This window comes from Pteronotus mesoamericanus, unplaced genomic scaffold (genome assembly GCF_021234165.1).
Source record: "Pteronotus mesoamericanus isolate MK-2021 breed Mesoamerican mustached bat unplaced genomic scaffold, CSHL_Meso_final scaffold_167, whole genome shotgun sequence".
Classification (NCBI taxonomy): Eukaryota; Metazoa; Chordata; class Mammalia; order Chiroptera; family Mormoopidae; genus Pteronotus; species Pteronotus mesoamericanus.
The window spans coordinates 35565012-35577788 of NW_026555308.1; the positions used below are offsets into that span (position 1 = coordinate 35565012).

A 12777-nucleotide genomic window follows, 5' to 3' on the forward strand; every position below is an offset into this window, starting at 1 on the left:
TTGGAGTATTGTCCAGTACACCAGAAGGCTGTGGGTTCAATCCCCCACTGGGGCACATACAGGAGGCAATGGATGGATGTTTCTCTCTCACACTGATGTTTCTCTTTCTTTCTCCCTCTCTTTCTTCCTCTCTCTAAAATCAATGAACATATTCTCAGGTGGGGATTAAAGAAATAAAATAAATATTCATACTTTTGACACAGTAATCCCACCTCAAGGAATCTATACTAATAAAATAACAAGAGATTTGGTTTAAGGTTTATATATAATGATATTCACCAGTGAGTTCTTTAGTTCTTTCAATTTAAAAAAAATTGAAAATAATGTCCAATAGATTGAACAACTAAATAAGGTGCAGCTAACTCAAATTTAATATACATTAAAATTATGATTTAGATAATATGGACAAAAAAATGCTCATAATGTTATGTTATATAAGCAAAGTATGGAACTGTATTTATAGTATTACTGCAGTTTGTTAGGAAAGGGAGGGAAAAAAAAAGAGAAAAAAGAGAAAGGTATATGGACAGAAAAATAAAACTTCAGTAAAATCTACCAAAATGTCATCAATGGCCACTTCTCGATGATGAGATTCTATAAATTATGGTTACTTATATTTGGTATTTCCTAATTAAAAATAACCATATTTTATAATTGAAGAATAGCAGATATTATTTGTAATAGGTATAAAAATAGTACATTGGTTCTTTTCTAACAAGAAATTCTGTTTTTATTCAATCCTGTCAAACACGCATACATGTTTATTTGCTAAGATAGTATGTTCCAGTCCCCATTTGTCCTTCTACCCATTTTGATTTCTATTAAAAAGTAACATACATGTAATACTTTTTTTTAATGATATTTTCTTTGATTTGTATATCAAAACAACAATGGTGCCTCCAGGAATGAAATGACCTGCAATTAAATATATTTCCAGAAAAATTACATCCTTAGTTGGAATTAGACCTTCTACTTGTCCTTTCTTTAATGCCACTGATCAGACCTTTCTGAACTAGACAAATGGACAGAAAACTATTTCCCACATTTTTGTACAGGTTTAGATATACTCTTAGCGAATATAAAACCAGCTCTTTCAGAGGGCTTAAACTGAGCTGTTATTAGAAATAAGTTCAAAATTCAGTTTGAATCGTCACATTTAATTTAGAAACCTACATTGGGAGTTAAGTTGTCTGTTAAACCAATGACAACTTCTACTTATCTATATGGTCAGGAAGGCTTAACAAATTCAACTTGAGAGGATATATGTTTATTTGTACATAAGAAGTCTGAAAGAATATTTATCAAAATGTTTATAGTAGATAGTTCCCTCTGGAGTCTGGCAGAGCAGAGAATAGAAAATAAGACAGATCCCACAAGACACATATGGAAACAAATCTCATTATATTATAAATATGTCTTCCAAATATCCTGTCAATGGAAGTTTGAGTTTAAAAACTTTTTATATTGATCAACTACAGACAGTAACTATAACATTTACTTTATGAAACAATCCAAACTCCCAATCCTTCTAAGTGACAATATAGAACACACTTATAAATAAGGGGATGGAGTCTATATGTTGACCATTTACTTGGGAGACATTTAACACTGATATCACTTGGATATCTAATATAAAGAATGATATTTAACATCAATGGATCTGTTTGTTTAGGACATTTCTGAAATCAAATTCCTTAATGTGAAGAAAAGTCATGTTGGAATCAATCTCTTTCTCTCTTTCTCTCCTTTCCTCCTTCCCTCCCTGTCCCTCTGAAAACAATATAGAAGAAATATCTGATTTATAAAAATCTAATTGATATTATCTTTACAGGCAAACACATTCATATTTATGTATATTCATAGCATAAAGTATTGTGCTAATTCTAAGACCAAATTTTATTGACTGAAATTAATTGACATATATACAGAAAGAGAATGAAAAAGTTATATTTTGAAATTTTAAGGATACCCATTTAGCATTCATTACAATTCTTTTTATTCATAATCTGAATCCATCTCCCATACTATGAAGTGAATCATTCATCTTCAGTACAAAGAAAAGCATACAAAAACCAGGACTGTTATTAAATCATTAAACTCAGAGAAAAAATAAAAGTGCACAGAGAAGCCCACACTAGAATTATTTGATATACTACTAACTCTATTTTTAATTGCTGTCTTATATTATTTCCAAAGCAAAATATACTCATTATATCCAAGGAAAAATTCTGTATGTGATTGCATGTGGCTGCTTTCTTACTTTTATTATGTAATCATTGAAGTTCTGTATTCTAAGGTACACATTATACCTTGTACTCATGGATTCTATAGGTGTCATCAAATAGGTAAAAAAACAAAACAAAAAAATTTGTTAGGCAATAAAGCAAAAATAGGACAGTAAAAACAATATGGTATTCACTTTTGGTTTTTCTGAAAGCAAAACTGCTCTTAACAATTGCTTGCTGTTGGCTCATGGAACTAGAGAATGTATACTAGAACCTCAGTCCTCAGGAAATCATTTCTATTAGCTATTATTTGTCTAAGAAGTGATAAACCATATAATTTACAAGAAGAAAACTACTGAATCTTTCAGAAAACACAACCTGGCAGTCTATCTTCAAAGTAAAATAAGGAGGTGGTAGGAGTGTGCTGGAGAAAGCAGTCTTCAGGAGCATCACGTAAGGGAATCCAACTGTGCCTGTATGGTCTCTAGCTATTTACAAAGACAAAAAAAGAGAGAAAGTTGGTGAAGAGAGAGAAATTCATATGAAGTGCTATTTAGAAACACACAAATAGAAGGGAAAGAATGGCACTGGCAAGAATGCATATGAAATCCATTCACACAGCAATAAATATATCACTTAATGTTTTTTTCTTTTTATGTGAAAATACTAGAATTCCTGCTTGCTAAGTTTTCAAATTTGTAAAGGATGATTTCTAAATACTACTGTTTTAAATACACACAGCTGTTTGCTTCATTTTAAATGATCACTGTATAAGCTTTTTAAAGGGGGGGGGGTCCTAGATGACAAAAATCAGTATTTGGAAAGAATAATAAAATATGGTCAAAGAAATCTTTAAGGACTGGCGTCTCCCTTTTCTCTTGTATCCAGAAGTCAAAATATTTAACATTGCTTTATATCTAAAGTGCCAGTGTGACTAGGTACCACATAATTCATTACTTATTGCTTTAATTAAAACCATTTCCATTTTCTTCCAGATTTAGTTTGTCAGATTCTATTCATCTCAGCAATGCTTCCTACTGTGAAACATAAGGTGTTTACAAGTGAAATTTAAAGAAATGAGTTCCATAATAGGGTATTTAAAAATAAAAATTCATAAAATGAAGGAAACATTATAAAAAACCTACTTATCAGAAATTATTTTTAAAATATTGACCTTGTTATAGAAATCAAACAGCTCCTTGTGACTGAATTCCACAAGAACTTTTTCCAGACTCTGTAGGAAAGAAGGAGAAAAAAAGAATTTAGTTGTATATAATTTATATCACATTTTTCTCTCCAGCTAGCCCCCTCATATGCCATATTATTCTGAGTGGTTTAAAAAAAGATACCTGCTCTACTTAACACCATTGTTCCTAGAACTCACAAATGCACTTAATAACACTCCATTTTAGCAAAAGGTTTCAACACTATAGGGACATCTGTTCTTTAAGTTGACTCCACAAAAGTTAATAAAATATATGCCAGCAAGAGGAAATTTCATTATCTATTTTTTTCAAGACAGAGATAATACATGAGATTATATTTCATCTTTCTCAGCAGTCCATTTGAAATCTAGAAAATGCCATTACATAAAGACACTGGAGGCAGCATATCTGATTGAATCCATCCAGCCATTAATGTCTCACATCAGCACAGCTGCTGCCTCCAAGCTTCTAACAGTTACGATCTTAACCTGCTGAGACTGCTACCTTTTTAAACATACAGACTCAGCAAAAGTTAACAATTAATACAACAGCTTTAAAGGCAGGACTTAAGCTCCTTCCTTCTACCTCACATGCTATATAGAGAAACCTTTATGGATGCTACACATGCTAAATGATATTGTGCATGTCCACGCGATGGTGTAGTAGAGTGCCATGTCAACCCACCCCACTCCAACTTGCTTTGGGTCGATTTTGTAAACTGACGAAACAAACTAGTTTCTGAGATTGTCCAAACATGTCTATTTTATTCAAAGTGCCTTCGGGAAACAAAAGGTAATGAGAAAATGCCAAGAATGTGCTTACCTGCTCTGAACACACTGTCACGCTCACGTAACATTAAAAAAGCAGCATGACTGCAGAAGTAGAGACCTGCTGCGGACATCGATTCCTGCACTTAATTGGTTGTGGTCATTCCCAACTTTCTAGCAATTCCAGTTTTTGTGTCTGTGTTGACTTCGTTTTATCTTTTTAAAAAATTATTTCCGTTTCTATTTACAAAGCCAACATTTTCCAAACAACTTATCTCCAGTTAACCCAGGAGAGTCAACGGAGCCATGGCACCTCTTTTTCATGAAGCCGAAGCCCACAGGATCAAATTCTACGCTTCCTTTTCTCTTTTACACCCACCTAAGTATTTAAGCTTTAAAACGAATGAAGAAGCATATCCTCTTTAGGGCCTCATCCTTTGAGAATGATTTAAAACTATGAATTTTTCAAACTGCATTAGAACAATCAGTTGGCTAACTGTCATGTATCATAAAACCGCAAAGGCTGAATCAGCATTATCTAGCAGTGCTGTATTTCCTTCCAGCAGTTAAAGGGAGGTGACAGGCCTAGGCTTGACCCCAGGGAAGAAGAAGGCAAGTTCATCACTCCACAAGCGAGAAGTTAGGACGTACTGAAGAGTAAATAAGTATGTCAACACCTGACTTCCTGTGCCCCTGAAGGTGGCAGACAAGTTAGGTTATTTCCTGAATTTTATTTGCTTTGTTTCAAGGTAGCATTTCCTAAAATGTTACATGGCAGAAAAAGAAGGAACAAAAGTAACCTTGAAAATTTCTTCTTAAAATAAAAATAGCAGAAATAATTTGTGTATGTATAAATTTAATGTTTTGCTTTACTGAAATACTTAGCCCTAAGAAGAAAAAATGCTGACACTTGAGACAAAATATGCAAAGAACTGTACCAGCTGAGTTACTGGTAGCTAGTTACTATTATCACTTCCCATTCAACTCACAATGACAGAGAAGACCACGAGAACATGCGGGAACATGGAAGTGGTTTTCAGAGATTATCTTTAGAACTTGAGAATCTAAATTCATCCACAGGGAGGACAAGGGCAGTGTTCTTCAGGAAGCTAACAGTGGAGCTTAGGATAAGGATAAAAAGGGAAGAGGAGCTGGCCAGCTCCCCACATTGTCTTGTTCTGACCTGAAACCCCCCAGAGTCCAAAAGTTTAAATTCAAATCTGATCTTCTAGTACATTATTAAGGTATCTCATCCAGAAAGGAGTACAAGATCAATTTTATTTAACAGGCTGGTAGCTTTATTTATGATTCTAAATGTAGACATATAGCCCAAGTCCTCCATTTTTACTCTTGCTTCAGGCTTGCAAGTACTAGGAATGGGCCTGATCAAAACTTTTCTTGAGACCATGACATTTTAAGGAGAAAACACTCTTAGCTTTCCTTGAGAATATAACTACAAAGTCACACAATTGCTTATTAAACCAGAATCAACTCTCTAACTCTTTTGTTTACTCCTCCAAAAATGTATGGAAGGTTCTGTCTGTTAAGGAAGCATGTTTTCAAACAATTTCTTTGCAGTTTAATGTCAGGACACAAATCAATGGCAGTCAAGACCCAACAAGGATTAAGAAAAGCATTATGCTTAATGAGAATTCGATTATTAGTATTTAAGGGGTGTTTCTCTTTGGAATGTCTAGCTCTCCATATAACTTCCTACACTTTATTTATATACTACTGGGCTTTGACTCAACTCATGGTTTATTAGTGCCTTTAAGAGAAGAGGAGGAGTAAATAAATTGAAATTCTAACTCTTCATATCTCAGCCACCATTAGCAACTCTAACAACAGGCTTTCTGAAGGAAGGTGTAGAAAATCCTGGCAAAAGTCATTTCATAGGCTGAATTTGACACTGGATTTAATTATCTACGTGTCTACTTCCTGTCTCTCACTGTTAATAGATAATGAGACTTGACTAGTTGGTCCTATTCCCACAGAGTCAGAAAGATAGTCTGGATAATAAGATGTAGCCTATTATGCCATACTAAATAAGAGAAATATCTTAGTGGCATAAAACTATAGTTACAAGTTATCAAATGTATTGTCATCTTATCAATCATATACCAAAACTATTTTAAACCTGAACTAAATAACTCTAATCTTACTTGGTGAAACAAATTAGGTACATTTTTTTAATATATATGCATATATCTCATATATATATATGTATATATATATATATATACATAACATTTATATAATATAGTACTTCACTTTTTATACAGTCAAGTGTTTAAGAAAAAAATTTACAAGAATATTACATCCACATTCTTCCAGTAATCAGGTACAAATGATATGTTCATACAAGGAAAACTGTATTTTAAGCTAAAATATGTTAAAGAAGGAGATAATTCTAAGTTTATATTGTCTTCCAAAGGAATATAATCACTAGATAATTAACACAAATTATTTCTTGGAGGACTTTTTTGTTGCTTGTTTGTTTAACAGGAGTATCAGTGCATATTGCCATTATTTAGCAAAAATCATTGGAAACATTTATTATATTTGGTAAACAAAAAAGTAATTTAATAATAGCTAACTAGTCCACGTATAATGTTAAATACACCCTTCCACACATATGAAGAATTTTTTTTAAATAAAAATAAAGTCAGTAGATAAGATAGATTTCTGTTTTATTTTGCTTTGTTGTTATTGTTTTGTTGGGGTAAAGAGGGTGGTTGATTTGAACTGAGTCATCCACACAATTGCATGATCCCTCTTGAGACGAAAGTGCCTTTATATAAGATGTTTTGGAAGCTACTGCTAATGATACCTGTTCATGTGAGAAAAAGCAGGGTAACATTTTTCTTAAGTCTTCTTGGTTCTACACCATCTTCCTTAATCTAACTTTCTACTTTTATTTCCCACAAGACCAGAAAAACCTCTGCTCCAACCAAACTGGTACACTCACTGTCTCCCACAAATCCCACACCTTCCTCCCTGATTTTGCTCCTGTGGTCTCCTACTCTCAGATGAATGTGATTCTAGATAAGTAAGGTAAAACAAAGAGCTAAAAGAAAATATACGTGAGTATCTCCATTAGCTGGGGGTATATAAAGACCTCTTTAAAAAGGCATGAAAATATACTAACTTTGTAATCTTTAGTTAGTATATAAGCTGTTAGTAAATATACTATCTATAAAGAAAATGACTGGTAAATTAAAATACATTTGATTTCAGAACTTGCATTCATCAGAACATATCATCAGAAGAGTAAAATGGTTAGCCACAGAGACTTATATACAGAATACATAAAAAGCCCTACAAATCAATAAAAGAGACAAAACTAATTTTAAAAATGGACCAGAACATATGTCACATCATTATATTGTATACCAAAACTAATACAATGCCATATCAATTATATCTCAAAAAAAAAAAAAAAAGAAAGAAATAAAGAAAAAGAAAAAGAAAAAAAAAAGCCATCTGGGTAGTAGTGTTTGGCTGGGGAGAAGGAAGAAACTCTCAGATTCTTATCATGCCAGATTAGGTTGTTAAAAGGGATTCCAGCTAATGTAAATGATCTGGAGGCCTGGCTGGTAGTAGAATGCAAGAGGGGTAGGAATTAACGATTATGAACACAGCCCTTTTCCTGGCAGTGTCTCCAGCTGAGAGAGGTACCTACAAAGCTGCCCAAGAGTGCCCTTGGATTTGACAGACTTGCTCTGATTGAAGAAAAAAAAAAAAAAAGAGAGAGAGAGAGAGAAGAGATTTGAACAGATACTTCACAGAGGAGCATGTCTAAACAGCCCAAAACTTACAAAAATATATTAAAAGCCCCACTGTTGGAAGGGATGGGAATTTGTACAACCATTCTAGAAACTTGTTGCCAATAAAGCTGAATAGACGCATAGCCTATGACCCAGAAATTCACTCCTAATACTGCACTCAACAGAATCGTACACATTTGGACACCATGAAGATCAGTACAAGAATATTGATAGCACATTATTTAACAGAACAAAAAAAATAGAAGTAACCAACATTCCTTTCAACAGAAGACGATACAAATAAATTGTAGCCCAGTAATACAATGAAATGTTATACATATGTTAAAATAAACTAGTTAAATACAACATCATGCATGACTCTCAGAAATATAACGTTAAATGTCAGAGACGGAAACTGAAGAACAAATACCAGTTGATTTCATTTATGTGAAGTTTAAAAAAACAAAACAAAAAAAGCTTTAGAGAAAAACACTTAGGTGGTAAAACTATAAGTAAAGTAACAAAGATACTACCGGGAGTATCAGAGTAGCGATCACCTCTGTATGACTGGAGAGAAGGAAGTAATTGGGAGGAGACATAAGGACATTAACATAAGTTAATGGCAGCAATTTATTTCTTAATATTGGTGGTGGGTAAAAAGGTCTTCTTTTTACAACAAATCACTGTGTTTCTCTTCTGTACATGTGCTTTATTTCCCCAATGAAAAAGAAAAAAAAGGATAGCATTGTCATGTGCAAAATTCACCCATTCATTTTACTCAGTAATTACTAAATGTTTACAAGGCCTATTATAGGCACTACATTCTAGTTGATAAAGACAGACAACAAACAAGATATGTAATCATCATAATAATAATGAATCACATGCATGTAGAAGTGTTTGTTAGCGGACAGTGCTGGGAGAAAAATAAGGCAGGGATAGGGAATGCATGCTTGGGAGTGGTGGTCCAGACAGGCCTCACTGAGAGGGGGACATTTGAATGGATGTTTAAAAGTGAGGGATTAAAAAGATTACCCACAGAATGGAAGGAAATATTTGTAAATCATTACCTAATAAGAGTGTAATACCCACAATATATAAATAATTTCTATAATTCAACAAAAAGGCAAACCCAATGAAACCAATTAAAAAATAGGGAAAGAACTGGAACAGACATTTCTTCAGAGATGATATACAATACAATACAAATGGCAAGTAAGCACATGAAAAGACATTCAACACCACTTTATACCTAATAGGAAGGGTATAATTTATTTTTAATGGGGGAAAAAACAAATGTTGGTCAAGGTGCAGAGAAACTGAAATCCTCATGCATTACTAGTGGGAATTACAATGGCACAGCAGCTGGGGAAAACACAGCAATTTCTGAAAAAGTTAAAAGAAAATTACCTATGACCCAGCAATTCTGCTCCAGAGTACGAATACCCAAAAGAACTGAAAACATGGACTCAAAAAGATACTTGTACACCAATGTTTATAAGCACCTTTTCAACATCTATCTCACGTAGTATGTTGGCATTTTGATAAAAAGATGGTGGAGGAGACAAGGAATACAGAGATGATATGCAGAGTAGTGCATTTTGTGCATGCTTACTCTTCCATTAACCATCAGTTTAAGCCTGTCATATAATGAACTGTGTCTCCCCAAAATTCCTATGTTGAAATCCTAACCCCTAGTACCTCAGAATGTAACTGTATTTGGAGACAGAGTCTTTTCAGAGGTAATTAAGATAGAAGGAGGTCATGAGGGTGGGCCCTAACAAAGTATGTCTGGTCACTTATAAGAAAAGGAGATTAGGATACGGACACACACAGAAGAAAGACCATATGAAGACACTGAAGGAAGATGGTCAACTGCAAGCCAAGAAAAGAGGCCTTAGAAGAAACCAACCTTGTCAACACCCAGATCTCAAAGAACTTCCTCCAGAACTGTGAGGAAATACATTTCTGTTATTCTGTGGAGCCCTAGCAAACTAATATATACCTCCTCACCTTTTCTGGGATGGACAGAGAGGTCTTTAAGAACAGCCGAAAGTCATTGGAGAGTTTTAAGTATAAGAACAATATATTTACATATTGACAACTCTGGCTTTTATTTGCAAATGAACTGCAGTTGGCCAAACTGGAGATGGATAAACCAGTTAGTAGGCTTTGGCACTAGTCCAGGCAAAAGGTCTAATGCAATGGCACAGTGATAAAGAAAAGTGAAGAACCTGAGATGTGGTTTAGAGGTAGAAAAGGTAGCATCTACTGACAAATTTGAGTTGGGGCAGAGAAGGCTGGTGAAGGAATAGGAGTCAAGAATGACTCTCAGGTTTCTGGCAAGAGAAACCAGATGGATATAACTGAAATAGGAAACTCTTTAGAAGAGAAGATTAGGAGTGAATCAAAAGTACAGTTTCAGACGTAATTAGCTTGATGTCTGGGAGATTTCCCTGAAAATATATGAAATAATTCTGGAAAGCCAGAAAAGAGATTTAGGTAAGAGATATACATTGGGGAATTACTGCTGTACTGACATTTAAAATTGTAAGAGTGGATGAAATTGCCTTGGAAAAGAAGTCAGTATGAGAAGACAGGATAGCCTGGGGCTTAACCCTATGGAATGTCAATATTTAGGGTAGGTAGGTGTTCCAAAAATGATGAACATCACTAGCTTAACACATGTTTTCTGTGTGGTGTATGGTAACATATGGTGAGCATTTATTACATGAATCAAAATAATTTACTAAGTCAGTATACAGGCACTAAAACTGGGTGGTTTATTTTTAAATGGAAGATTAAATATGCCTTCAATCTTCCATTTTCCAGTAAAACCCATTAGTCACTAATATTATTAACTAAACATACACAGATTAGAAAATTTACGCTCTTTCTTCTGCCATATATATGTGTGTGTATATACATATATATGTAATATTACAACTAAGAACCCATTTAGAAAATAAATTGCTTATATTGTGCAAGCTAGTCTCATGCATTATTAATACCAGACTTAAACTTTCTGCATCCTATTGCAAAAAGGATGCAGAAACACCGCAAAATAATAATTAAAATGCAAAGATTGACATCCTGACAATTCCTTAAAAGAGAAGATGTATCTGTTCACCCATTCCTCTTCATTTTTAATTTTTAATCCTGTCTATGAGTACCTGGATAATAGTGCGCATAGCCATTAGAAAAGTTTCCATGAAAACAGAATTTAGAGGTCTTTGGGAGGGTCTAACTTGATGAAAGCTGACAGTAAAAATATCATTTGCTTTTCCAGTAGTTAGGAATTAGGAACATATATACATTTTCCAAGAGCAAAACACATTAGTCTCTTCACAAATTATCTAAGCAGAAATATCCTCTAAATAATACGGATATAAACCAGATAAGAATTAAATCAAATTTACATTACTTAGCTTTTATACTTAAATTGGATATTAGGATTAGAAATGATATAAGTATCTTTTCACCTAGAAAATTATGAGTGGGGGATACTAGAAAAAGAAAAAAACTACTATCTTGCCCTCATTAATCTAAATAAAAATACTTTGCTAGGTACTTAAAGAGGAAGTTTTCTCCTTTTAAGTTATAGAAATAAAAGGCTGAGATAAAAATTAATTACTATAGCAAGTTCTACTGAATGAATTTATAAAACAAAAATCATCAGGCACCATTTATGAAATAAATATACTTATAGATTATATTATCTATATAATAAATATAGTCCGGTATCTTTGTTATTATTTGTTGACTATCTTTACTAATTATTTTTTAAAAGATTTTATTTATTTATTTTTAGAGAAAGGGAGGGAGAAAGAGAGGAAGAGAAATATCAATGTGTGGTTGCCTCTTGCATTCCCCCAACTGGGGACCTGGCCCACAACCCAGGCATGTGCCCTGACTGGGAATCAAACTGGTGACCCTTTGATTCACAGGCTGGTGCTCAATTCACTAAGCCACACCAGCTAGGGCTATCTTTACTAGCTATTATTGTTTAAAAAACTAGGGATGTAATTTAAGGTCCCACCATAGACCGAAAACACTATGAAACTCTACTCACACATACAAGCACTAGTCATTTATGTCAACCATAATACCCAGTCATTCAGTACACATTTAAAGACTACTGATAAAAAGATAAATAAACCCTGGGGAGGAATATATTTTTGACCAAAGAATGGTCTTTCTCTAGGTAGGCAGACTGCTCTTCATAGCTAAGCTCCCGACTATTAGAAGAGTATACGTGAGACAGTAGGAAGGAAGGGATCCTCTGCCCATCTGTCAGGTCAGTCGAATCAATCCTGGCAACGAAGGGGTAACAGATGTTACAACAGCTCTGCCTCAGAAGGTGCCAGCTTAAGAGGTGCAAGCAAAAAGCATTCTGGGTAGAGGGTGAGGGCATATTTCCACTTTTCTGTGAGGCAGCTTGACTACATGATTTCCCAAGGTTCTTTTCAATCCTGTGACTTGAGGATGTTAAAGGGCACACCTACATAAGAAAATACAATAAAACCTGTGGATTGAGGTAGAGAATCACAATATGTCAGTGAGGAAGAGCTTTAGCAATAACCTGGTTCAGCCCTCTTATTTAACAGATGAGGAAACTGGTCTCACAAAGGTGAACTAACTCACATAAAGCATGTATGTGGGACTCTTTATTGTCCTTTCCACTTCATTAGTATAGTAACCAAAGATAAAACAGGATTTTCACCAGCATATCAAGCTAATTTATAGAAAAAATTGCACAGTTCCCTTCTCTAACTCATTCTACACAGAAGTACATAAAAGCTATGCTGAGGGT

At 34.1% G+C, this 12777-nt stretch overlaps 1 protein-coding gene across 2 annotated transcripts in view; it reads right to left on the reverse strand.

The window, feature by feature from the left end:
* Nucleotides 1-792: 792 nt before the first annotated feature.
* Nucleotides 793-12777, reverse strand: part of COMMD10 (COMM domain containing 10) — a 172447-nt gene continuing 160462 nt past the window's right edge. For both annotated transcript variants that reach the window (XM_054589932.1, XM_054589934.1), the window contains exons 6-7: nucleotides 3400-3459; nucleotides 793-2713 (exon numbers count right to left, since the gene is read on the reverse strand). In XM_054589932.1, coding sequence (XP_054445907.1) covers nucleotides 2675-2713; nucleotides 3400-3459 — 99 coding nt within the window. In that variant the 3' untranslated portion in view covers nucleotides 793-2674. The remainder of the gene's footprint in view (nucleotides 2714-3399; nucleotides 3460-12777) is intronic.